Source organism: Somniosus microcephalus, chromosome 13 (assembly GCF_052327205.1).
Source record: "Somniosus microcephalus isolate GS21.2 chromosome 13, FLI_Smic_1.0, whole genome shotgun sequence".
NCBI lineage: Eukaryota > Metazoa > Chordata > Chondrichthyes > Squaliformes > Somniosidae > Somniosus > Somniosus microcephalus.
The window spans coordinates 138,185,412-138,211,970 of record NC_140999.1 but is presented as its reverse complement, the minus strand read 5'-3'; the positions used below and the strand labels follow the sequence as shown (position 1 = coordinate 138,211,970).

The following is a 26,559-nucleotide window of genomic DNA, read 5'->3' as shown; positions in this document are numbered from 1 at the left end:
GTAAATAGCCTGTGGTGTTGCCCAGGATCAGCTGATTAATATACCAGATGATGAGTTGGGAAAATGTCTCCATTGTCCACAGATCCATCTAGTGGCCACAGTTTGCAGCTACATCATGGAAGTTGATGCAGCAAAATGAATGGGGTTTTTTGGGATGTGGATGTCTCTGGCAAGGCTGGCATTTATTGCCCATCGCTTAGTTGCCCTTAAGGTGACAGTGGGCTGCCTTGTACCCCAGCAATTTACAATGGTAAATGTCTTCCTAGGTTTACACTTTATTAGAATAGCAACTGGCTATATAAACTTCTCGCTGTAATTGCATCCTCTTGCCAGTTGTGCTGTATTGTCTCCACTGGGGGAGGCTGTAACTAGTGTGACAAGTTTACATATGCTGTTGCCATTATGAATGTGGATTTGATGGAAAAAGTTGACGGGCAGTGTGGAGAAAAGAAAAGACTTGTATTTATATAGTGCCTTTCACGACCTCGGGACATCCCAAAGTGCTTTACAGCCAATGAAGTACTTTTGATGTGTAGTCACTGTTGTAATGTGGCAAGCTCCCACAAACAGCAATGTGATAATGACCAGATAATCTGTTTTGTTGATTTGAGGGACAAATATTGGCCAGAACACTGGGGATAACTCCCCTGCTCTTCAAAATAGTGCCATGAATCTTTTACATCCACCTGAGAGCAGATGGGGACCTTGGGACCACCCTGTTGCGCTCAGTGCTGCATCACATTGCATTTTCCTGTAGTTTTATTGAAGCCCTTTAAATCAGCAGTATCCCTTGGACTGCAGCATAAAAGGGGAGCTTTGCTGCTAACATTGGAAAGCTCAAGACAATAATGCCCACACCCATAGAATGCATGAATTGAACATGCTGCCATGTTGAGCAGCTGCAAAGGATCTAATTAGCCAATTGGATTTTTGATTTTCATTTTGATTCACTTGCCAATTTAAATCGATGCAAATTATGAACCACAGTGAATATATTTCTCAGTCAGTAAGTTGCGTGTGTAATTGGTGTGATAGGCAGGCAAATTGTAATTGGACAGCATAGATGAAGGCGTGAGAGTTGGTGATCCAAGTATTGATTATGGTTGAGCAATGTCTAGTGTATCTTCTGCAGAGACACTGCTGTATTTCGAAGATCAACATTCTAATGTCCACCTATAATGACATTTGCCCTTTTTTGTTTTGGGGGTGAGGGCGCGAGAGACGGGAGGTAACAAAATTAATTCTGGTCTTGAGTAGTCAACTGGTTTAATACTTTTATGATGGGAGTTCTCGGAGGTAGGTATGTTTTTGTAACTTTGCAACTTTTTGCCTCATTACACGGTTTTTTTTTGGGACCCAGGTGCATCTGCTATTCTAAGAATAAAACTAATTTTCTTGCAGTCACACCTGTTAAATTGAAAATGTCATTTAGAAGTACTTTTATTATACACACTTTTTGCTGTAGATTTAATGTACAATTGGTAAATGGTTCATCCTCTTGGATTAGGATAAAATTGCCAGAAAGGAAATTGCTCTCATGTGGAATGATTTGTGGGGGAAATACTAATTTGTCAAAACTGCTTTTTTTCCCCTCTAGATCGGAGTGAGGATGGCTCAGAACGAGGAAGAAGCAGAGAGACTAGCTCATCTGGTGAATGCAGTTACTGTGGAAAGTCTTTCCGCTCAAACTATTACCTCAATATTCATCTCAGGATACACACAGGTGTGTCTGATTTGTTTGTAAGAAGACATTGAAATATTTCAGAAATCCTCAGTACAGGAAACTTTGTGTTATCCGGAGGCTAAATGTCCAGCAAGCTCGAGCCACCGGCAAAAATCAGGAACCGTTTTGTTAGGTTTTTTTCCCTTCTCGTGGCTTTCTCCTCTTTTTTCCCCCCCCCCCCCCCCAAACACACACAACAGTCAGGCTCCGCAAAGTCTCTCTGAAGCTGTTGCTAAGCGACAGACGCTTCCAAGGTACGGCCGACTGTTTAGAAGCTGTTGCTAAGCAACAGTGTTTGTTGCCAGATACGGAGCTAAAAAGCTCCGTATGCTTCAACATTAACGCTGGTTTGTCCGGCAGTTTTGAGGGAACGGCAACAGCTCGGTCCCGTCAGTGCCGGATAGCACAAAGTTTCCTGTATTTTGTAAATGGCTTAAACACTGCCAAATAATGGTGCTATTGACTTGATATAGAATAAAAGGTATCTCTGTTTGTTACAAAGCTATAAATGAAAACCAGGCTGGAACCATACATGGGTTGGGAACTTGGGATCTACAAAGAATATCTAAAGTGCTTAAGAACATTAAAGTCTGGAGTGGAAAACGGCCTTTGGGTCATCAAGTCTACTCCATCCAGAGTCCATTATCATTCTATCATGGGCTGCTCCCTCTGTTTTTCCTCCCTGACCACTACTTGCTCATTTCCTACTTCATTCCCCCTATGTCCACTGCTGCATAAAAGGGGAGTTTTGGAAAATGCTGGCCAATCATGTCTTCACCTATGGAATGCATGAATTGTATTTACTGCCATGCTGAGCAATTGCTAAGGGTCTAATTAGCAAACTTAATTTGGATTGTTTTACGGTTCCAATCAGATTTTTCATTCACTTCTTGCCAGTGGCAGTGCTGTTATTATGTCATAATCTATCTTCTCAATAGATAGTGATCCATCTCCCTTTTTTAAATATCAATGGACCCATATCTTCTCGAAGTCTGTTTCAAACATCTGCTCTCCTATTGGGTAAAAACTTTGTAATTTAATATCTAAATTTGCTCAAGGCCTGTGAATTTTGTACTGCTGTCCTCTAGTTTTATGCACATCTCAACCTTATCTCCAGCTTTCATTATTTTAGTCATTTATGTCTTTATTTCACTGAAAGTAAGCTTTTTTGTTGCTTTAGACTTTCTTGTTGACTTCAACTCCTAAGGCCTAAAATAATCCTGGACACTTCTGAGCCCTTTCCAATAAATCCTTATTCTTTTTCCGGTGCAGTAACCAAGCTATATGCCATACTCCATAATTCTCCTGTACAATTTCAGTACAACTCATTTTGACCCTCCAGATGCATCCAGTACCCAATTTGCCTTATTGCTGGCCAGATGCTTTCAGTGTATTATCTATCAATCACTCTCCAATCACTCTCCAATCCTAATTTTCAGCCTCTGCCAGTAGAATGACAAAATAGGACTCTTGCATATTAAACACATTTACTGTTGCTTGTTCCCATAATTCAGTACAGTACCATTATCCACATTAAAATCCATCAGCCTTATCTGACAATCTACTTAAATGGTACAAATCTTTCTGAAAATAATCAAGGCCTCATTAACTTTTGACAGTTGCAGATTGACCACCCGTTATACTCCCGTCCCGACTTTTTTTCCCTTTCCATTTGAAGTCCCTTTTCTACTTGTTATTTGCCCACTTAGCTTTGTGTCATTAGCCAATTTAATATGTTAGTACAAACTCCCTTTTCCTTATCGTTCACAAACAGTAGGGGTCACAGAACAGTTACCTGTAAAATAGCACTGGCTATTTTTTCCCGTGACACTGAATTTTCCATTTACCATCTTTCGTCTATCTTTGTTAAGCCAATTCTTTACCCTTCTAGGCAATTTGTTGATTATTTGTAGAATCATATAATAGTTACAGCATAGAAGGAGGCCATTCAGCCTGTCGAGCCCGTGCTGGCTCTCCAAGAGCATTTCAGCTAGTTCCACTCCCTGCCCTTTCCCGGTAGTCCTGCAAATTTTTTTCCTTCCGGTACTTATCCAATTCCTCTTTTGAGAGCTGTGATTGAATCTGCTTCCACCAGCCTTTCGGGCAGTGTATTCCAGATCATACCCACTCACTGCATAAAATCGTTTTTCCCCATGTCGCCTTGGTCCTTCTGCCAATCACCTTAAATCTGTGTCCTCTGGTTCTCGACCCTTCCGCCAGTGGGAACAGTTTCTTTCTATCTACTGTCTAGAACCCTCATGATTTTGAACACTTCTATCAAATCTCCTCTCAGCCTTCTCTGCTCTAAGGAAAATAACCCCAACTTCTCCAGTCTATCCACGTAACTGAAGTCCCTCATCCCTGGAACCATTCTTGTAAATCTTTTCTGCACCCTCTCTAAGGCCTTCACCTCTATCCTAAAGTGCGGTGCCCAGAAATGAACACAATAATTCAGTTGAGGCCGAGCCAGTGTTTTATAAAGGTGGTTCATAACTTCCTTCTATGAGCATTAATCTTGCCTGTTAACATCTCGTGAGGATCTTTTGTTGAACTACTTCCGAAAATCCAAGGAAATTGCATTTACTGGATTATCCTTGGCCACACAACACTCATTTCTGTATTGATCATTATGTGCAAAGCGACATCTCCAAGCATTTTACAGGGTGAAAGTAAATAAGTGGACAACAAACAAGGGAATGAGAAGAGTAATGAGTTTTCGAAGATGGTGAGGGAGTTGGCAGAGTTAATGAGTAAAGGTGGCTGAAGGCATCTCCACTGATGGAGCAAGGAAGGAGAATTACCTATCTAAATTAGTTACCTCCAGGAATTTGTTCTCTTCTCTCCCCCCCCCAATAATTTGTATTGGGCTAATTAGCCTTTAATTAGTGGCTTAATGCCTTGCTGCTGCTCATTTTTGGGATTTTTAATTTTCTTTTCCACCAAGTATTTGGGAAGCTTATTTTTAAGTGCATGTTTTAAAACACGCTGAATTTCCACAGGTTTAAAAAGCCGCAGGCTCCAGCCACTGAGACTAAGGTGTTAACCAGCCACTGAGACCAAGAGGGTTTAAGGTGTTAATGAGCCAAGCATTATAGAGGCTACCACAACGACTGGCAATATTAAGAGAATCATTATCTGCTTTTGGGTGGCCTAATTAATATTCACACATTATGGTGGGACTGATTTCTATTCATGAGGTGTCTGCTGATCATGTACTCTTTGGGGGGGTGGGGGCGGGGGGGGAAGGGGTAGTCAGTTTGGTTGACGGGCCTGCTGGCACATCTCTGGATGAGGCAGGAGTTGGAGACCGTGCCCTTCCGCTTTCTGTGAAAGAACCGAGAAAAAAGGAGGGAAGAGACTAGTGTAAAGTCAGTCAGCCAGTTAGATTGGAGAAGGCAGCATGGCCTAGCGAGGAAAGCTGGCCCATTTCAAGCCTGGAACTGGTCAGAACCTGATGATGCAGTAGGAAAACTTAAGTAAGTCCATTAATGTGGACAGAGGGACCTGAAACTGGTTGAGGTAGAATCACTGGCAGTATCAACTTTATTGTCATTGTTAGTGCACAAGTGCAGTACAACAAAATGTAGGTTTGCGGCTCCCGAGAGTGTACATTTAGATTAAGACATTTAAACATTCAACATTTATTTGGCTTGTAATACATTAACATAAACATAATAAAGTGCATTGGCAGATGTGCAGGCTTTAGAGTTTATTTGTGGAGTTCAGTAGGATGACAGCCCTAGGAAAGAAGCTGTTCCTAAATCTGGTCGTTCGGGTGCAAATGCATCTGTAGTGTCTCCCAGATGGCAGGAGGGCGAACAGACTGTGGCTGGGGTGGGTAGGGTCTTTGATGATGGTACGTGACCTCCGTAAACAGCGTTTCTGGTATATGTGCTCTATGGTCAGTAGCCTCATATCACAAGTGTTTCAGTCCACCCACTGAAAGATGGGATGTGGAAAGACGTCCTATCCAGTTCAGATTACAAAGGGGGCTCTATTGTTATAGCCCTGGGTTACACTATTGTATAACTGGATATCCAGACCCCTGGATAATGGACCACTTTCAGGAGTGACCAACACTTCTGTGGCTGATAGAATATTTAAGGCAGACCTGAAATTTGTCGCACTTGCTACTCTTTTAAATATCAAACGTACACTTTCTATCTTCCGGTCTTTAGGCACTACTCCAATATTTTATCAGCAAAAAAATGATGAATTTCATCATACTGTACATTCCAGAATCCTCAAGGAATTAATCCCTTCTGGCCTAGAAGCCTTGTAGCCATCTCATCCTTCCAGTTTTTGCTCAGCACCATCTTTACTAGCTTTTATGTGTTATGGACGGCTTAATCCCATTTACTATAGTTAGCCTGCAGTCCTCATTTTGTGATGTGAAAAATCCATTCAAAATATCTGGCATATCCTGACCATCTGTAATAATTTTACCCAATTTATTGTTTAATAAACCCACTTATTCTCTGCATCATCCCAATGGGGTAACTTGAAATGCAGCACTATTGACTTTTAAAGATTCTGGCATTTTCATGGCTCACTGAGGACCTCCGGTGTCCGAAACTGTTGTGTGCTCGGCACCGTTCACTGCTCCACATTAGACTTTTTAACCGTCTCCCCTTGATAGCTATGTCCACATTCTGACCCTATCTCCTTGGTATTCATGGCCAGGTGGGTATGCTGAAGCCTGACCTGTGGAGAACTCCATGGCAGTCATTAATGATTCTTGGTTGCCTTAAGTTGTACTTTTATATAAAAAAAAACTAACCCAACCCCAGCTTTGCAGTTTCATTTTCTCTTTCCCCCCCCCCCCAACTCCCTCCCAACCACCAAAACAAACCAGAGTTGTGAAATTTTTATTTTCTCTTTAGGAGAGGTCTATCTCTGGTTCATCATGCATTAGATGTTTTAAGCACTCTTTTCTCCCTTCCAGGTAGAGCATGGATATGCAAGATTGAAACGGTATTAAAATCAATTACAGAGGGTAGGACTCGTGACAAAAATGTGATTTTTGGGTGTGATTGTGAATTGTAGTGTAACGATTGGTAGACCCTAAATATAGTATATTTAAAACCTTTTTCTTGTTTTTGCTTCAGGTGAAAAACCCCATAGATGTCCTCTCTGTGACTATGCTGCAGCTCAAAAGACCTCACTTAAATATCACTTGGAGCGACACCACAAGGGTGAGCAGAAAAAGGCTGAAGAAAAGAGTGATCCTCTGAAGAGTTCAATGGCATCTCCGAAATTGGAAGTCGTACCAAAAGGAAGTGATGAATCTGTTCAGGAATCTGTGGACTCGAAGAAGTTGATTACAGATTCTTTGGGCAGTGCCAAAGATTTAGATGCAGACTTTCCTCGGAGGAAACTCAAACCTACTCATTCTTCTCGTCCGATTTTTCAAAATGTTATGTTTTCAAATATGAATAGACCGTTCCCAGACTTGAACAGGAATACTAGTTTTCATAACAATCGCCGGATCTTCTGTAATGCAGTGCTGCCATATCGTGAGAAATCAAAGGATGAAAAGGTGGTGAGTGAGTTCCACAGGAGTGACTCTGATCCAAAGGCGGTTATAGACCTAGACGAGTCCAAGGTTTTGGAGGAATGTTTAATGGAAGAACTGTCAGAAGATGGTGTGCAACAGAATAATGCTAGAAGCATAAAGTTGGAATCTGCTTCAATAAATGACCAATGCTACATTAGTGCTAGAGGTAATATGGAGGACGACTGTGATAGATTTGAATCCAGCTTATTGGAAAAGCCCTTGAATCTCTGCACCACAATATATCAGCAAAGCCTGTGTAGTGGTGGTAGTCCTCTGGGAAATGCATCTACCTCAGTTTCCAAGAGTGCCTTACTGAGCAACACGTGTCCATTTTGTACTTACAGAACTTTGTACCCAGAGGTCTTAGTGATGCACCAAAGGTTGGTACACAAATATAATCCTGACCCAAGTCCAATAAATGGAATTCGAAGTGCTGTTCGTGGTGGGTCAGTTAAAAGCAGACGCACTGGATGCCCTCCTGCACTATTAGGTCAAGATGTTTCTTCTTTGCTTGCCACCAAAGAAATGAACAGAAAGTTTTCTCGTCGGACCAGGTCACCACTACCAGCAGCTTCACCAGATGCTTCAAACGTGCTGCTTGGGAAGGCAAAATCACCATCATCATCATCACACCAATCTCTGTGCAATAATCTCCTTCCCTCTGCAGCAGGATCTAGATCTTCAGGCGAATTTAAAGCATTCAAGGCTACCCAAAATCCTAATGTACATCTAGAAAACTATGGATCCATACATACTGAACTTAGGCAAATGCCAGATGTGGTGCAAAAAATGGAAAGAAGTGAATCCTCAGAAGCTGGTAATAGTAAGAGAAATATGTTGGAAAGGCCTGGCATTAAGTTGGACTACGAATCTGATGGACCTAGGGGACCTTTGTTTAGATATGATAGTCTTTGGGCGCCAAATGTTAGCAAAATGTGTCTTACTAATGTGTCAGAGAATCAGGGAGGCTTGGACTCGCATGAGCCTACAGCTAAAAGAATGAAAGTAAACAGTCCTTTAAGAAATGATCAGCTTACATTTGGAACAAGGAGGGGTGTCCAAGGAAGAAATGTTAAATTATTATCTCAGGAGATGTCCCCTGTTCAGTCAAGAAACTCCGGGGTATCATCTAAGCCAGAATCAGCCTTGGATTCAAATGGAGTTGACTCGCATTGGAATGTATTGAAAATTTTGAAGTCCTACAACCCGCAAGATCTTGCTTCACTGTATAGTACTTGTGGACCCAGTAATAGTAGAGATCCTAATATTGGACAAGAAGGTAGGTGTGGTTTGTTGAGTTTATTGTAAACATTTTTTGCAGTCTGATCCGTATCCGTTCATGAAGATTTTATTACATTAGTGTTTACATTTTTTAAATGGTGATCTATGGGGGAAATGGTTCAAGGAAAGTGGGGGATTAAAATGAGTGCCCATATTTTACTGGATCCCGATATTAATTTAAGCCCCTCTCAGCACCACAATTTTAAAATGTAATTTTTACTTTAGATGCTGCCTAGCAGATCAGTAACTATATTTCATTTTTCATTTTAATACTATCATTAACCCTGATCACTAGATATTCTTACTTTCTTTTTCCTCAGCCATACCCCCCCCCCCTCACCACCCCTCCACGCACACACCGCACAATGACATGGACTTCTGGCAAACTAAGTGCTTCAGCTACATACCAGCCACTTTAATTTGCATTTCTTTTGTTAGGGTAAAGGTAGCTATTCAGAGTGGCAGAAGATGGTGTGGCGATTAGGCCAATTAGTAGCTTATCTCTAGTCTTTCAAATAATCAGGATCGACTGCAAACCAATATGGTGGGTATATTGTGTTTAATCAGAGTTTAAGATGGAATGTAACATGCTGGTTATACAGCAAAAACATACAACTGTGACAAGCAGCTGGTACTGGTCCCGATCGGACAGATGGCTGGCGTGCGTGAACAGTTCTCTGGCTTGCGGCCTTTCTTCTCGTCTAGAACCTCTGATGGTGAGAGTGGGATCACTCGAAAGAGCGTTCGACCAGCCTAACTTCTGCTTGGCTCTTCCCTCCACCGTCTGTGTGCGTAAGCACTCAGTGTTACTTTTATTCTCTTTTTAGGGGTGGGCCTGAAGCCAAATTATTGAAAAGACCATCTAACTTAGAGGCTCCCCTAAAACCTCTGTACCCAATTGGGCATCGAGTTCTGTGTCTCAATTCTTGGATGAATGCCTTCCCCAAAAGGGGTCTCATGATCTCATCCAATTTGTCTTATTGTTTAATCTTTCTGACGGTTCTTCCTTTTGGAATTCATGTCTTATCTCCCTGGTCCCTATCTTCCCTGGCACATTTGGTACTAGGCCTGGCCTTGTACCCTTTTAGTTATGTGTCCCACTTCAGCTAGTTGTTATCTCACTTTCATCTAGCAAACCGCCCCATCCTGAGATGAATACCTTAACTCCCCTAAATTCCTTTTTATTTTATGTCTTTTATACTAATTAACTTTTAATTATCTTCACAAGCAATTTTGTTAAGCTAACTCCAATTCCTACCGTAGCATTCCAATTCCTACCGTAGCATTATACTGTATCATGGTTATTAGCAATAATAAAAGAAAAGTGGGCATTGAGCCTTAGTTGGTCCAATTGGAGATACACAAACAAGGTTGAAATCCTAGCTAGAAAACAGCAGATAATTAGCTTGGAAACAAGATTATTTATGACCATCACACTGCAGAATGCTATAACATCTGCAGAGAACCAAAACACAAGCTGATTCTAAGCCTCTATCCAGTTATTCTAATACTAGTCTGAAGAGACTTTTTGTCTCCAGTTCTAAAACCATCATGTAAACACCGCATTATTCGTGTCACAATTTTGTTTGCATAACCATATACATTTTGAACACCCCTGATTTCTAACAGTGGGAAGTGGTGTTCCACAAAGATCAGTGCTGGGACCACTGTTGTTTACAATTTATATTAACAATTTAGATTTTGGAATCAAAAACACGGGGCAATTTTGTCAATGGGGGCACATTGGAGGTGGGACTGCTGCTTGTCGGATATTAGTCCCGCCCCATCGACTTGTGGCCAACCCACGCTATTTTCCCTTGACTGATCTTAAGTCGATTACAGAGAAGGTCAGCGTATGACGTTTCATTTTTTTGATGGGGAAGCCTGCATCTCTGGTGGAAAAATGGGGATAATCCTATTAACTGCCTGTAGGCAGTTAAGTGGCTGTAATCCCCTTCCCGCCTCCAGGAGACTGGACCCGGCGCGGGTTGGCTACCCGCTTCCTGGGAAGATGGCACGGAGGTGGGTTGGGGGCGGAATGGACACCCGCCCCCAGATTCTGCCATTTTCCCGGCAGTCCCGCCTCCCCAGGGCTGGCAAGATCGCGCCCCTTATTTCTAAATTTGCAGATGACACCAAACGGGGGGCGGGGGGGGATAGTCAATACTAAGGAGGACTGCAACAAATTACAAGACGACATTAATAAATTTCCATTTTAGTAAGAAAAATAGGGAGGTCACACATTACTTGGAAAATATGAAACGGAAGTGGGGTAGAAGAGCAAAGGGATCTCTGAGTACAAATACACAAATCACTGAAAGTAGCAACACAGGTTAACAAGGCCATTAAAAAAGCAAACCAAGCACTAGGGTTTATTTCTAGAGGGATTGAATTGAAAAGTAGGGAAGTTATGCTAAACTTGTATCGAACCTTATTTAGACCACCCTTGAGTACTGCGTACAATTCTGGTCACCATGTTATAAAAAGGATATAGAGGCACTGAATAGGGTGCAAAAAAGATTAACAAGGATGATACCAGAAAGGCGAGGGTATGCCTATTGGAAAAGGATGAACAGGCTGGGTCTTTTTTTTCCTCTTGAAAAGAGAAGGCTGAGAGATGACCTAATAGAGGTCTTTAAAGTTATGAAGGCTTTTGATAGAGTAGATAGTGTTTCCGTTTGTGGGGAAGAGCAAAACTTGAGGCCATCAATATAGGATAGTCACCAAGAAATCGAATAAGGAATTCAGAAGTAACTTCTTTACCCAGAGAGTGGTGAGAATGTGGAACTCGCTACCACGGAGTGGTTGAAGCGAATAGTATAGATGCATTTAAGGGGAGGCTAGACAAGCATATGAGGGAGAAGGGAATAGAGGGTTATGCCCATAGTTAGCTGAGGAAAGACGGAAAGAAACTCGAGTGAAGCATAAACATCGGCATGGGCTGGATGGCCTGTTTCTGTGCCGTATATCCTATGCAATCCTGTGTTTAATATAAAAAAATTTATAAAACATCAATGTTGTTGGCTTATTTGAACAAACCTCTAAACAGAACATGTACGCAGAGTGAAGGAGTGTTTACACAAGCTGAACTTCTGACAACACCATCTGCTTTGGACCAGCAACCTCATTATGATTTCCTCTGAACTTGTCTACAAACTGCTGATCTTCAGTTGTGTTGAAGTCAATTATTGACTTGCAAAAGTGACGGATTAAATGAAGATTCAGGTTAAATCTGTAGCATCAATCTTCAGATTAAATTTGTGCCATGTCAGTGTTACAGGACTGAAAACTGATAGCATGTAAACTATAGGAATAATTACCCTGCTGAATCTTTTAACTGCATTTCCACTGGAAATGAGTTTTGAATGAGAAGGTGTCACTGATCCAACCTTCACTTTACACTTGCTAATGTAGGCAGCAGGAACCACTATGTCTTCAAGCCCAAAGTATCTTTGAGCTCTTTGAATTACAAAACCGGTCTTGTTGGTCTGTGACAGCATTCTCTGGGGCAGAGTAGTGTGTTGGATGGAAGATCAGGAGTGACATAGGAAATGCATTACACTCAGCAAACTTGATTAGCCCATGATGTTTCCAATCACTGCTTGTTCATCACACTGATTTTTTTTTTTGTCCAGAGGAGACGGGAAAGTTCTGGTGCCACTCATTTCCTGTTATTTTTTGTATCAGTTGCCCCGATCAAGGTGGTGACATTCCATATTGCCTGACTTGCTGCTTGATGAAGCTGGTTGATGTCTGAAAAATAAAGCCAGCTGCTCAGAAAGGATCATGCCTGACAAGAGTGTGATGCTACTGTAGAGACATATCAAGCTTGTGGCTTTTAATTTAATGCAATTTATTCATACTTGCAGCTTTGCACCTTGTATGCACTGTCAGCAGTGATGACAATGAAGGCTGACAAGTAGTCATGCAAAGGCTCATAGTAGCCAGAGAAGGGCCCTGGCATATCAGAAATGCTAATGACATCTTCCTGTCCTGAATTTTAACATCATCATTTCTCCTGCTGTTTTCTGGTCATAATGTTACTTGGGACACATACAGGGCATGGCAATTGTGTCAGCGAAGGGTATGAAAAACTGATAATTGTTGCTCAGCAACTGTTCACACCTTCCAGACAGTTGATTGGGATACTTTCAGAATAAACAATACTCTTGGTTAGATGTGGCTTTGCTGATGAGGTGTGTGTTTATTATGTACAATACATCAGCTTTAGAGGACAGGGTTGGAAAAATGTTTGCATAATTTCAGTAATTTAATGTGTTTTTTATATCTAACAACTGAGCAGGGATTAATCCCCAGGAGTCCTGCATTCTGAGAAAGTTGTTTGAATTTGAAGGCATTATTAGTGAGGTTTTTGGGCAGGCTATGTTCCTAGAACAACTTGCTCAATCTCTACGGTCATGCAGGGAAAAGTTTGTGCTACCTATTTGAACAAAATCTGCAGCTTTTTAAAGGATGAAATGATTGCTGATTTACCAGCTTATTTTCACTAATTTCATATTTTGCATGATTCATGATCGTGCCCATTTAAAAAGTTAAGACATGTCATTAAAAGACTTCACGGCAGACTAATAATGGTCAGAGTATGGCACAGTGTCCAGAAGAAGGTACTTTAATCTGTCCCCTGTTCCACAACAGAACATTAATTGTGTGGAACATTGTGTAGCCATGATTAATGCTTCCACTGACTAATCTCGGCCATGTTGCTGAGGGGATGTAGTAAGTGGAGACAAGACACTCTGAAGTACTGTTCCAGGGTTCTTGCAGACTTCTGACACTGATCCCAAATGGCCATTGTTGATGTATGACCCTATACGGCAATTGTTAGCACTGCGGCTGATCCCAATCCTATTTTCAATCAACAGCCAGACATCTGGGAGTTTAGCAAGATGGTATTGAAATAGTGAGTACAAGTGGGTACCCTTGTTTTCTCTATCCTTCTCCTTTCCAAAAATCTGAAGGACAAACCAAATGTAGTTCCCTAACTGCCACTTTCACTAAGATCAGCTTACTCAAAAGACTACCCTCGCCTCACTGTCCATCAATGAGGAAAAAACAATTCCATTACAGGCTTTGGTCAAAAATACAGAAATTCATGGTCTACAACTTCACTATGGGCATTTTGAGTGTTTCTCAGTAGTGCGCCTAAAAATCAAATCTAACTTCGTAAGGACCTGTATCCCTTTAATTTGGAATAAAATTAGCAATACCAACTGAAGTTTTTTTTTTTTTAAAAAGCAGTGTATCCAGAATGCTGTGCATTACTTGAATGAATAGTTGAGCCATAGAGACAAGGGTAGCCCTAGGTTCAATTTGCAATTGGCCTTGGCTTTAGTTTTCCTTGACTGATTCTTTCATAAAGAGCCACCCCATGTTTTCCATACATCATGGTATAATTACAGATGCAAATACACCCATGTAATTTGCTTCCTGATGTAAAAATGGTTTTTATAAAATGAACACAAGAAAGATTAAAAAAACAGACGAGGGTCGGTTGACATTAGTTGAGTAAGTGCACTAAGGAGGGCAGAATTGGCGCATTGTTAACCAGCAACTCTGCTGGAGGTGCAGAGTGGTGGTGCTTGGTTGAGGACCGGATTGGGCCCCATGTAGTCAAATAGCCTGATGCTCCATATAGTCAAAAAGCCCGTCAGTACTCGTGTATGGGCCTGGATTTTGCAGTCGGGGCAAAGGGGCGGCGTTTGCCACTGACTTTTCCAAAAGCTGCCCACAAAAATTTAGAGGGCTTGAGCGTAGATTTCCTAATTTCCAACATCCGTTTCAATTTGGCACCATCTACAGGGGATCTGTGGCGTCCAGCAGCAGGCAGGCTGATCAGTCAATCAGATTGAAGAATTCTCGAGACAGCAAAGCAGGGAATATAAATCACACATTTAAATTATTGTACAGAAAGTGAAATAAAGATTGGGACATACACATGGGATTAAGGGAGAAGTGTAAACTATCAGATTTTTTAATGAAAAATGTGCAATTTTTAAGTGTTCTTGGGGAATCAGACTTCACCTTCCCTCACCTTCACATGGTCCATCTCGGACCATTCCCTTCCTCGACTTCTCCATCTCCATCTCTGGGGATAGGTTATTGACCAACATTCACTACAAGCCCACTGACTCCCACAGCTAACTGGACTAACTTCCTCCCACCCCGCCTCCTGTAAGGACTCTATTCCATTCTCCCAGTTTCTCTGTCTCCGCTGCATCTGCTCAGACGATGCCACCTTCCACACCAGTGCTTCCGACGTCTTCCTTTTTCCTCAACCGAGGATTCCCCTCTACCGTGGTTGACACAGCCCTCAACCATGTCCGTTCTATCTCCCGCATTTCTGCCCTCGCCCCTGCCCCTCCCTCCCGGAACCACAATAGGGTTCCCCTTGTCCTCACCTTTCACCCCACCAGCCTCCACGTTCAACGGATCATCCTCTGCCATTTCCGCCACCTCCAAAGTGATCCCACCACCAAACGCACCTTCCCCTCCCCTTTCAGCATTCCGTAGGGACCACTCCCTCCGAGACACCCTAGTCCACTCCTCTATCACCCCCAGCACCCCTTCCCCTTTGCCCGGCACCTTCCCGTGCAAGCACAGGAGATGCAACACCTGCCCTTATACCTCCTTTCTCCACCCCCCCCCCCCTTCCCACTGTCCAGGGCCCCAAACACCCCTTCCAGGTGAAACAGCGATTTACTTGTACTTCTTGCAACCTAGTATACTGTATTCGCTGCTCACGATGTGGTCTCCTCTACATTGGGGAGACCAAATGCAGATTGGGTGACCACTTTGCGGAACACCCCCGTTCAGTCCGTAAGGGTGACCCCGAGCTTCCGGTCGCCTGTCGTTTTAGGCACTTTACAACCTTCCGGACTCAATATCGAGTTCAACAATTTCAGATCATAACCTCGGCCCCCATTACATTTTTACACTTTTTTTATCCACACCTTTGTTTTGGCCCTCCACCCCCCCCCCCCCCCCCCCCCCCTCTTTTTCTCTCCCACATGGCAGCTGTCTCTCATTCTGCCAGCGCATTTCACACCTAATCTAGAGCCGTCTTTTGTCTCCACTAGTCCTATCACCACCTCGTCTCGTTGTGAATACCTCTTAATGTCTCTTCACTTTTTTGTTCTCTCCCAGCCTGGCCTCTTAATCTATTTCATTTCCTGTGCTTTTCCAGTCTTGACAAAGGGTTTGACCTGAAACGTTGACTCTCTTCTCTCCATGGATGTTGCCTGGCCTGAGTTTTTCCAGCATTTTCTGTTATTTCATACTTGTAACATTAGTTTTTCAAGGCCAGAGGTTGTTCAGCATTAATTGACTTAGTACGCCATTTAAGAACTCTGACTGAACAAGGCTTAACATTTTCATTGTTTATTACAGCGAGAATAGTGTGTAACTAGTTGAAGTTCAACACAAATCATTGATTTCTAATGATTCCACCTGCGAAGACTGGAGGAGCAGGGTATTACTGATGGCAACCCTCTGATTTCCGTGTTTAACTGTGCATGTGCGGACACCAGAAGTTGCTCTCGGTTTTACACAGTAATGACGGCGAGCGCAGACAGTTTCACTGTCATTACAACTGCAAACTCCAGGCCATTATTAATGGCCCCTTGAATATTTGGCTCATACTCCACATCTGTGTGCAAAGTCTGGATAAACAATCCTGAGACTTGATTTAATTTAGGACTTCCTTTGCGTCATGGTTTGCTTCATTATGCTGGGATATTGTTCTGTAGAACCTGTCTGGGTACCATGCCCAGCTGGCTATATTTAGGTCAACCTAAACATGAGTGTTCAATAATTCTTTTGGCCATTGGTTGATCTTGTGCTTACCTAATGAATTTTTCAGCAGGAAGGTCACTGGAGAGTATCACTAAATTTTTCTCCTTGCCCTTCCTAGCCTACTGCTCTGGCTGAGAGCAGCAACCTCCATAGGTTTAGGATTAAACCTGGTACCATCTTGTCAGTATGAGGTGAAGTGGGATATTATCAGCTGTCTGAGAACCTACCCTTATCAGTTTTTCTTTGTTTCTTGCTGCTGTTTTAAACTGTGGTTATTATGCCAGGAAGCAAATTGCATGGGTGTATATATATCTAATTATTATACTTTGATGCATGGAAAAGTAGGGTCAAGTTCTTTTTGTGAATGGATCAGTCAAGAAAACCTATTAAGCTGGCCCTCAAAGAATAATCCTAGCTTTGGCGTAGAGGAACATGGCGGGGGGGGGGTGATGGTGGTAATCTGTGTTCCTTATTTAAAAAATATTTAGGCCACGCGGCCCCTTTAACTGGCTGCGGGCCCATGCAAATGTTCGCATATGTGGGGTTTTTCCAATTTGAAAGCCGGCTCACTGGCTGTGTGGGACCCCTGGAGTGTTGCACAGCTTAAAGGGAACTTTGGTGGTAATGGATTAACAGTTGTATAGAATGAAGAGAAAAACTTGCATTTATATAGGATAGCCAAATACAGCGGATGCTGGAAATCCGAAATAACCACATGGCAGCTGTCCTTCATTCTGCCAGCGCCATTCACACTTCATCTTGAGCCATCCTTTTGTTCCTTTACTTGTCCCATCACCACCACCTCCTTGCCCTCAATATCTCTTAATGTCTCTATCTGCTTTCTATCCTATCACTGACCTGACCTTTTTTGTTCTTTCATCCCCTCCCCCTTTTCCCAGCCCCCAACTTGCTTTAAAATCTATTCCCTTTCCTGCTTTTTTTTCCAGTCCTGACGAAGGGTCATTGATCTGAAACGTTAACACTGTTTCTCTCTCCACAGATGCTGCCCTGGCCTATTGAGTTTTTCCAGCATTTTCTGTTGTTTTGCATTTATATAGTATCAAACTTGGCTCAGTGGTAGCACTCCTGCCTCTGAGTCAGAAGATCATGGATTCAAACTTCACCAAAGACTTGGCACATGATCTAGGCTGACACGGCAGCACAGTACTGAGGGTGGTGCCAAGTCGTGATTATAGTAACGTAGAGAAACATGGCAGCCAATTTGTGTCCAGCAAAGTCTTACAAACAGCGATGAGATAAATGACAAGATAATCTGTTTTGTTAGTGTTGATTGAGGAATAAATATTGGCTAGGACACCAGAGGAACTTCCCTGCTCCTCTTTATGGAATCTTTTGCGTCCACCAGAGAAGGCCTTGGTTTAACGCCTCATCAGTGTTGTGGCACCACCCTCAGTATTGTGCTGAAGTGTCAGCCTAGATCATGTGCCAAGTCTTTGGTGAAGCTTGAATCCATGATCTTCTGACTCGGAGGCAGGAGTGCTACCACTGAGCCAAGTTTGACATGCTTCTAGTGTGCTAATGGAGGGAGTGCAGCGAAGGTTCACCAGACTGATGGCAGGAATGACGTATGAGGAGAGATTGGGTTGATTGGGCTTATACTCGCTGGAGTTTAGAAGAATGAGAGGGGATCTCATTGAAACTTATAAAATTCTAACAGGACTAGACAGACTAGATGCAGGAAGGATGTTCCCGATGGCGGAGTCCAGAACCAGGGGTCACAGTCGAAGGATAAGGGGTAAGCCATTTAGGACAGATGAGGAGGAATTTCTTCACCCAGATAGTGGTGAACCTGTGGAATTCTCTACCACAAAAGGCAGTTGAGGCCAATTCATTAAATATATTCAAGAAGGAGTTGGATATATTTCTTAAGGCTAAACGGATCAAGGGGTATGGGGAGAAAGTAGGGACCGGGTACTGAATTTGGATGATCAGCCATGATCGCATTGAATGGCTGAGCAGGCTCGAGGGGCAGAATGGCCTACTCCTGCTCCTATCTTTTTCCGGTTTCAAAAAAAAATCTACCTTGCCTGCTGTGTCCCAAAAATTTGCACTTGTATAGCACCTTTTATCATGTCTCTTACAAATATACTAAAGTGCTCCATGTGCAACACATTTTTGGAATGCAATGATTGTTATCTAACTAAAGTAATCTTTTTGCTGTTTGTGCTTTTCTGTTTTTTTTTTAGTGGGATGTTTGGGAAAGGAAACCAAATTCAAAAAGCAGATTACATTTTGGTCACTTGCATCAGTACTTTGATAGTTGGATTCTTTTGTACCATCAAAGCTTGTACGTGATGCAAATGACTAGTTTCAGTTTCAATACATGGCTAATTAAGGAGAGGGGATTCTTCTGGTTTTAACCTATTTGTGTTTTTATTTTACATTTACGCAGGGAAGAGGCCTTTCCAATATCTGCAGCACTCTAACAGTATGTCGCAAAGACGGAGCATTAATCACTCTCACAGTGGCTCTTTAGACAAAGAGTACATGACCCAATGAGACCCATCAATGCAAGAAGGTAAATCTGTAACTACAAGGAATATACTAGTTGCTTGCAAACAGGAATAAACCAAACTCTTGTAATGTAGCTCTATCCAGTAAACTGGCTGTGTTAAACCAAATTTATTTGCACTGCATCCATTAAATAAAGGTAAAATATGACCAGATACTAACATCTAAATTTATGTTTTGTATAATTAAGAAAGAATCATAGAAGTTTGTGGCACAGAAAGGGGCCATTTGGTCCATCGTGTCTGTGCCGGTCGAAAGAGCTATCCAGCCTAATCTTACTTTCCAGCTTTTGGTCCATAGCCTTGTAGGTTACGGCACTTCCAAGGGCATATCCAAGCACTTTTTAAATGCAATGTGGGTTTCTGCCTCTACCACCCACTCAGGCAGTGAGTTCCAGATCCCCACTACCCTCTGGGTGAAAGAAGTTCTCCACCCCCCTCTAATCCTTCTACCAATTACTTTAAATCTGCCTCCTGCTTAGTTAGTGACAAGTTAATATAGGCAAAATGCACCATAAATGTGGATATAAGAATTTATAATGTGGGTGGGGGAACTTGACGTGTGACAACAGGAAATCAAGTGGCACAAACGGGAACAACATGCAGATGTTAGATTTTAATATTCTAGATATCCACCTTAAGCGTAGCAGTTTGCTTGATTGTGATTTTGCAATGCATCCTGTAGCACTTAGCTTATCCAATGTTCAGGCATATGTTTTTTACTTTCAAATGGTGTTAACTTTTATTAACTTTCATTCATTTCATTTGTGTTGTAGCTGATTTATGATTTAATGACTTGCTGCAAATAATTATGACTAATATAGTTTTCTGCCTCCAAATCATGAATGATGCAGAGTAGTGAGTTTCTATTATGTATCACTTATTAACTGAGGCATGCTATAGGTGAAAAATCACTAACTCTGTGAATAGAAATTATGAAAAACCAGCAAAGGAACATTGATTCATTGCAATGTTTTTTGATGTGTAATTTTATTAAACTTCAGAATATCCTAATTGGCGGCACTTGCGTTGTGATTTAACATTTCAAAATATTAAGAACAAAGGATGTATGTTTTTGCTCCTCATCCCTTTCCTTCACTTGTCCTCGCCTTGAAGTCATCCATTGCTCTGGTGTTGCACTGCACCTCTCTCTCTACAGTATGTTGCCCACATGGTCGTTCCTTGCATGGACATACTTTTAATTGTGCATGGATAATTTAGTGAGCTCAATCCTTTTCTTACCTGACGGGCTTTTCCTGGAAGGCTCACTGAATAGCAGTTGGGAGCTGGGACCCTCCCTTCCACCCAGTGTTACTTGCATTGTAATTCAACACTAGTGCACCAAGTGCTGCTGTGGCTTTGCATAGTTGTACAAAGCAGCAATCTCTAGTGAGGGGGGAAAAATGCAAACAATAGGAAATTCTGTAAAAGTTGCCTTCAATGGAGAAGCCTTACTTCAAATAGTGTCTGGCTTCCAGAAAACATTTTTGACTTTGATTTATTTTAATTTGGCTTGCTAACTTTTTTTAAAAATCTTCCAGTAGATGCACTTCCTACAGGACTGTTGCAATGCTAAGGTTAGAACTGGAGTATAAATATTAGGAGGTTGAGTTTTTTTTCCCATACAGCTTAGCATAAATGGCAAAAGATCATGGAGAGGATCATTCTGATGTAGACCTTCTAATCTGCAGAATTTCCCACATTTTCAGCAGTTTCAATGTAATTTCAGAAAGATTATGGAATGCTACGCCTGGTATTTCACTCTAGAGCTGTGTAGTTTGCTTTATTCACTAACAATTGTGCATCTTCATAAGGAGACAGAAGATGAAAAATGGAGCAAACAAGTGTAGGCGGAGAGCACGCTTCCTCAAGCCAGTTTAATTAGAACGTTTTTCCTTTTCTAAATGTCATCCCTCGAATGATTTTTTTATGTTCTTGACCCTAGATCTGTTGAAAGCTGTGAATGGAATACTCTTTCTGCATCAAAGTTGATTTTTGGGGGTGCCAGCTGGTCGTCTGGTGAAATCTGACCACACCCAAAGTACAGGATCCACCTCAAATAAGCTGTGATTTGTACATGTATAGAACACTACTATTCCATTCATTTTGGATTACATTTTTTGTTCTGTTCAGACCTACAAAATGTAAGCAGAGACTATAAATATATATATATTCAAATTGCCTTGTATTCCATTTTGATTCTGAACTTGAAATTGTACTGTTTCTAATTAAAATTGTCAAGAGTTCCTGTTTTTGCAATAACTACATTGATTGCTTGGCACTAATAAGTGAGTTGGGAGCCATCATTTCTGGAATGCCAGGCTCTAGATTTTTGTTAATTTTTCAAACCAGAAACAGATTTTGGTACCTGAAGTTTGACATTTCTGGGAAATTGTGTAATTCTTATTGAGCTTTTTCTTTTACATTGAAAAATGAGCAATAAATTGTATGATCTGTGGTAATGCTTCTAGCATCAGTCTTCCAATAGTCTCTTTTTTTTAATATTCCATTTGGTCTTGGGTAACACAGCTGTGGCAAGTAATACTTAACTTTGTTTGGTACCCTTTACACTTGGGGTTTAATATTACTAAATCTTTGTTCTTAAGAGTCCCATGCAACAGAACCTAGTTTGTTTATATTCTATGCATTCATAAGTGTACAGGAGGTGCACTAAGATTGTCCATTGCACAGTGCTCTGAAATTACACAGCACAATGTTGAATTATCATATCGTAAGGTCATGGGTGCTACCTGGTGGACAAAACAAAATACATTGTGTTGCAATATGACATGGGGAAACTTTCAAAATCAAACTTTGGCAGTCTGCAACAAAACACATGCTAGTCATATCTGGCCTACTTCTGATTCAAAATCATATTTTGCATGTAAAAATTTGACAACACCTGCAAAGTGGAAATTTAGAACTGAACAAAGTTTGATTTTACACAATTTGAATTAAGGTGTGCGCGTGCGTTTCTCTGTCCCCCTGCTCAATTTCAGACCAAGTGTTTCCATAGGATGTGCCCAAGCTCAAAGGTGGGGGATAGGGGAAGCTGAGCCCTCGTTTTCCCTCCTTGCCTAGCTGAAATTGAAAACTCATCATCTAGGGAATACTGGGCAAATGCACTGTTGAATGGTATGTCCTGACATTTTGCCACTAGGCTAATTATGCAAGCTTCTTGACTCTCCGATGTGATAGACTAATTGCATCCAAATTGTGCGTTTTTTGGGCCTCCCCCTTACCCAGGTGAAACATAGGATTATTGCAAGGTAACGAGTCAAGAATTGAAGCAATGTGTCACAACCAAGTCTGAGTGGTTTTGACAGCCCTTCAAGCTGGCATTCAAAGATTATGAAAAATATGTTCTTGTCTGTAAATATGTAACCGAGCATATGTTTAAATAATTTAAAAACAAGCAAAATCACTGGCCTAAAGAGGAATGGAAAGTTTAACCATTAAAACTAAAAGGTTCAGATTGGCTGCAGAACACATTTTGTGGTAGGCTATTGGCTGCACTGCCAGTATTCTAGCTAGCTGACATTTTCAACTATTTTGTGCTTTTATTTTACAAAAACCTTAAAGTCTAGTGATCCAGCATTAGTGGAATCCCAAAGTTGGATGTTCAGACTAATTTTTCTAAAATAAAGCTACACATTAGGCCTACTCGGCTGTAGGGGTGATGGGACTGATTTTATCATTTGAACATTCCCACCCTTATTTTATTAGGTGAGTTTAGTTTTCTTCTTGAATAACAAAAGTAATGCATGATGAGTGCTCTACGTCTTGAATGAAGACCTTGTTGACTAGTCCCATCTTGTACAAGCTCATTTATGGTGCAACTAATTAGTAATGTAAAAATTATTGCTGAGATTTTTCTAATAGACAAACTGGGAGGGGTAAGATCTGCAATTGCATCTGTTCTATATAGTCATATTTTATATTTTCCAAAATCAGTGCAATTTTTCCTGCAGGTTATCTATCAAATGTATTGTCCTGCAACCACATCTGCTAATTTTTTTATGATGGGGGTGTGTATATATATATTATACACTAACAGTTCAAGCTTTAATATACTTGACTAAGTAGTGCTTATCACAGCTGTGCTTAAATCTGTCATATCGGACAAAATTCAGTGAATTGAACTTTTTTTTAATGCATTGGTTCTGCTACATTTAAAATAACAATGTGTAGTTAAAGTGTTGCAGTCTGTGTAGCTGAAAGATTAAATAAGTAATTCTATTGAAGACTATCTGCTTACTGAACTTGCCATCTTTGTGTCCAGTATCCAGAAGGGACAAATCCTACTTTAATGTTTAATGCACATTTTAAATCTATTAGGTTGTACTTTAATTCTGTGAAAACGGTATTGGATTTTGGTAACTCCAGGGCTGATTGAGTAATTCCTTTGAGAGTTGAGCTTCTCAACACTGATTTGGCGTTTTGGCTGGGACCAAGGGTAATGGAAAGCTTCAAATAGTTTTAGCAAAAGTTCATTTGCTGTCTGATTCAAAATCATCAAATGTACCACCATGAAATGCACTAAATTGTTGCTCTGAGGGCTAGGCAGAGGTGAACAGAGCTGTGATTATTCAAATATTCAATTGGAATTCAACAAATGAGTGAGACGATGGAAGAATTTGGTGATTTTTTAGCATTACCCAACCTGAACTTCATTGGACAACTGTGACCAAGGCTATTGTATAAGAATGATGAAGTTTGAGGTTTTAGAAGGCAATTTGTATATACTGCACTAGTGAAAGGGACACTGTCTATTAATGTACTAGTCTTGTACCCTGAATTGTATATAGAAGTAAAATTCCAGGCAATTTTGTTTTGAGATGGGTAATGGGCCAGTGTTGTTCATTCAGTTGTGAAATTAGGCTAGGTCTATAGCCTCAATTGTTTTAATGTAAATACAGTAACCTTAACATTTCATTTCAGTGCAATTAGGGTGCTAAATGTTAGCTATTCATATTGTACATTTGTCTGGGTGAAGGGGATTGATTTTTTTTTGGATTCCAGGTGGTTTTTATGAAGTGACTGAGGCTTTTGGCTAGTTTTAGTTTTTTTTTTAGAATTGGATAACCTGACTTTTTCTCTCTTTTTTTAATGGACTAGTTCAAAGCAATCTGTATTCATGAGTGAAAACATCGGAGTGCACAGAACATTGGTACATGGTCTATCTATCAGCTCTTCACAAATGCTGCTAACATACACTTGGTAATGAAACCATTGGAAGACTGTAGAGTTTGCATATAGTTGTACTGTGTCTAATAGTTGTGCTTAGACTGTTGGGCTCCCAAGGTTGATAAAAGCCTTTTTCTTACACATTTCAACATCCTGGCGATTTATACAAAGGAGAAACTTGCTATGCAGTGAGAGGATGTGTGTGTTATGTTGGGCTTCGAGTCTGCTCTAACACTTCTAGCAGAGCGTCTGAATTGTGACGTGTGCCTTACCAAGAACCCAAACTCTTAATTTTCTTAAATGCTCAATTTGAGCAGTTATGTTTTTAGTTTGGGGTTTGTAATATTGACACTACTGACCTCCTGTGACTGTGCATTCTGATTTTCTGCTGCCCCCCCCCCCCCCCCCAAATCCCCCAGAGAAGACTGAGCCATATATACATGTGCTAGAAAATGTTTCATAGTTGCACTTTTTTATAGCATATTTTTGAAATTGTTATGCATCAAATACAGGGGCTAAAAGTTGCTTGTTTGATCCAGATTATAAAATTGTTTCTTGAGGGTGCATGCAGAATTTCATGAATTCCTATTCCATTGAATTTTGGACTTTTTCATTTACAATGCAATTTATAGGGAATTTCCATCCATGACTTTTTTTGGATCCCTCAGTGTTACAATATTAGAAAATAAAAGTTTGTGTTGTAGTTGGGCACACTGTAGTATGCATATTAAGGTACATCTTATTTAATTCAGTTTTCTTTTTTGTATTTATTACATATTTGGACCTTTTTTGATTTCCTTAAAATCGTGTTAAACCATACAATAGTTTCAAACTGTCTCTAATTTATGATGTACTGTTGTTTGATGTACATTCATCCAGTTTTGGAATACATATGGTGTTTTGCATCTCTGGTTCTGTTGGAGTTTTTTTTTCTCTCCAGAAATTATTGTTGCAGTTTGTCTATTTGCAAAGCTTACATTTTCCTGCAACTTCCCTCCTATGACCCATCATCCTACAGTTTTAATCAGGTTTGCTGCCACCTTATTTTAATGCAGTTCTCTTGAAATTTGGTACAGCAAATGAATTTGCACTAAAGAATTCAGACACACCATCAACAAAACCATTTTAAGTGAAAACATTTTGAAGTCCACATGGTCTGTTAATGTGTTTCTTCCTTTTCCAATGAAACCTTGGGACTATTGCACAAGAATAAAAATTGAGTGAATTTGTATCGTGTGGGGATGGCTGTGGTTGCAAACTGACCATTTTTGCAATTTGCATTTTCTTTTCAATGTGAATACAGATTTTGCACATGACTGGATAAAGTCTAGGTTACTAGATCACTACTGTTTCTGTAAGGTAAGGCTAGGGACTTCTCCTAACCACTGTCCTCTTCTGGAAAATACACTTGTGTGCAGCTGGTGACGACAGACTCCAACTTCGCCATGATCGAATAAAACACAGTTTGGGCTCCTGGGTATCTGGCATCTGAAACAGGAGAGGAGAAAATTGAAAAAGGGTGGGGGTGGGGGGAAGAGGGTAAATAAATAAACTGCATGTGGTTTTAGTACTCTTTTTTAAAAATAAATTCCGAGAACACCAGATCTCGGTAATGGTAGCAGTCTGCATCACAGCAGGAGTTTGCAGTAGCTCGTGACTAGAAAATGAGGATTTTGTATATAGACATTAACTGAATCAAACATTTTAATACAAACTGCAGTGAACTTTTCCTATTACCATCTTTAGACCACTGCCTGATTTTACAATCATGCAAATGGGAATTTTTCCACGTAAATATAACTTCTAGTAACGCTCTTGAGCTTTGAAAACAATGTATACTTGTGCACATTTCATTCCCTTTTGTTTCCTGTTAGATTTTTACAATTACATTGAAGTTTTGATCTTTGACCTTAGTTGGAGAATTAATGAGATTTTGGCACTTAATCTCGGCATCAAGCATTCCCTTGACAACTGTGGCAGAGGCAGCAGATGTGTTTTTACTCTACCTGGACACCCTTAACCCTATTGCTCAAATGATTTTTTTTTTCTCATTTCCCATACTAAGCATCCTTAACTTCACCGGATAAGAATTTAAATTGGCGTGCTTTTGGGCAATAAGAGCTGGGTTGAGACTGCCCAAACTCCTTTCATATGGGACTTCTATAACCAGCAGTGAAAGTAGACTTTCATTCACCTAAGCTGTGTTTGTTTGCATCCAAGACCCAGAGGTGCTGTCTCACCAATTCCCTCCTAATTGATTTAATTTATATTTGATTTCTCTTTTCTCCCCCCCCCCCCCCCCCCCCCCCCAAAAAAAAAATGGAATGCGAGACTTGGTCACTTGAGCATCATCTTATTAACATACTAGTAGAACTTCTGTGGCTTTGCTCAAGTCCATTTGGGATGTATGAAAGTCAAGTCTTGGTAATACTCCATGCTGCCAGAAATAGTTGAACTGGTTTGGGGAA

The 26,559-nt window shown here is 40.9% G+C and overlaps 1 protein-coding gene across 2 annotated transcripts in view; it reads left to right on the top strand.

The window, feature by feature from the left end:
- The window catches only part of znf217 (zinc finger protein 217), a 68,614-nt gene extending 43,618 nt beyond the window's left edge, over nucleotides 1-24,996 (top strand). Inside the window, exons 4-7 of one of the 2 annotated variants that reach the window (XM_086005291.1) lie at nucleotides 1,598-1,723; nucleotides 6,832-8,559; nucleotides 18,787-18,912; nucleotides 20,850-24,996. In XM_086005291.1, the coding sequence (XP_085861417.1) occupies nucleotides 1,598-1,723; nucleotides 6,832-8,559; nucleotides 18,787-18,893 (1,961 nt within the window). In that variant the 3' untranslated portion in view covers nucleotides 18,894-18,912; nucleotides 20,850-24,996. Of the gene's footprint in view, nucleotides 1-1,597; nucleotides 1,724-6,831; nucleotides 8,560-18,580; nucleotides 18,682-18,786; nucleotides 18,913-20,849 lie in introns of those variants that run through there. The other variant, XM_086005292.1, reaches the window with a different exon arrangement.
- Nucleotides 24,997-26,559: the final 1,563 nt, after the last annotated feature.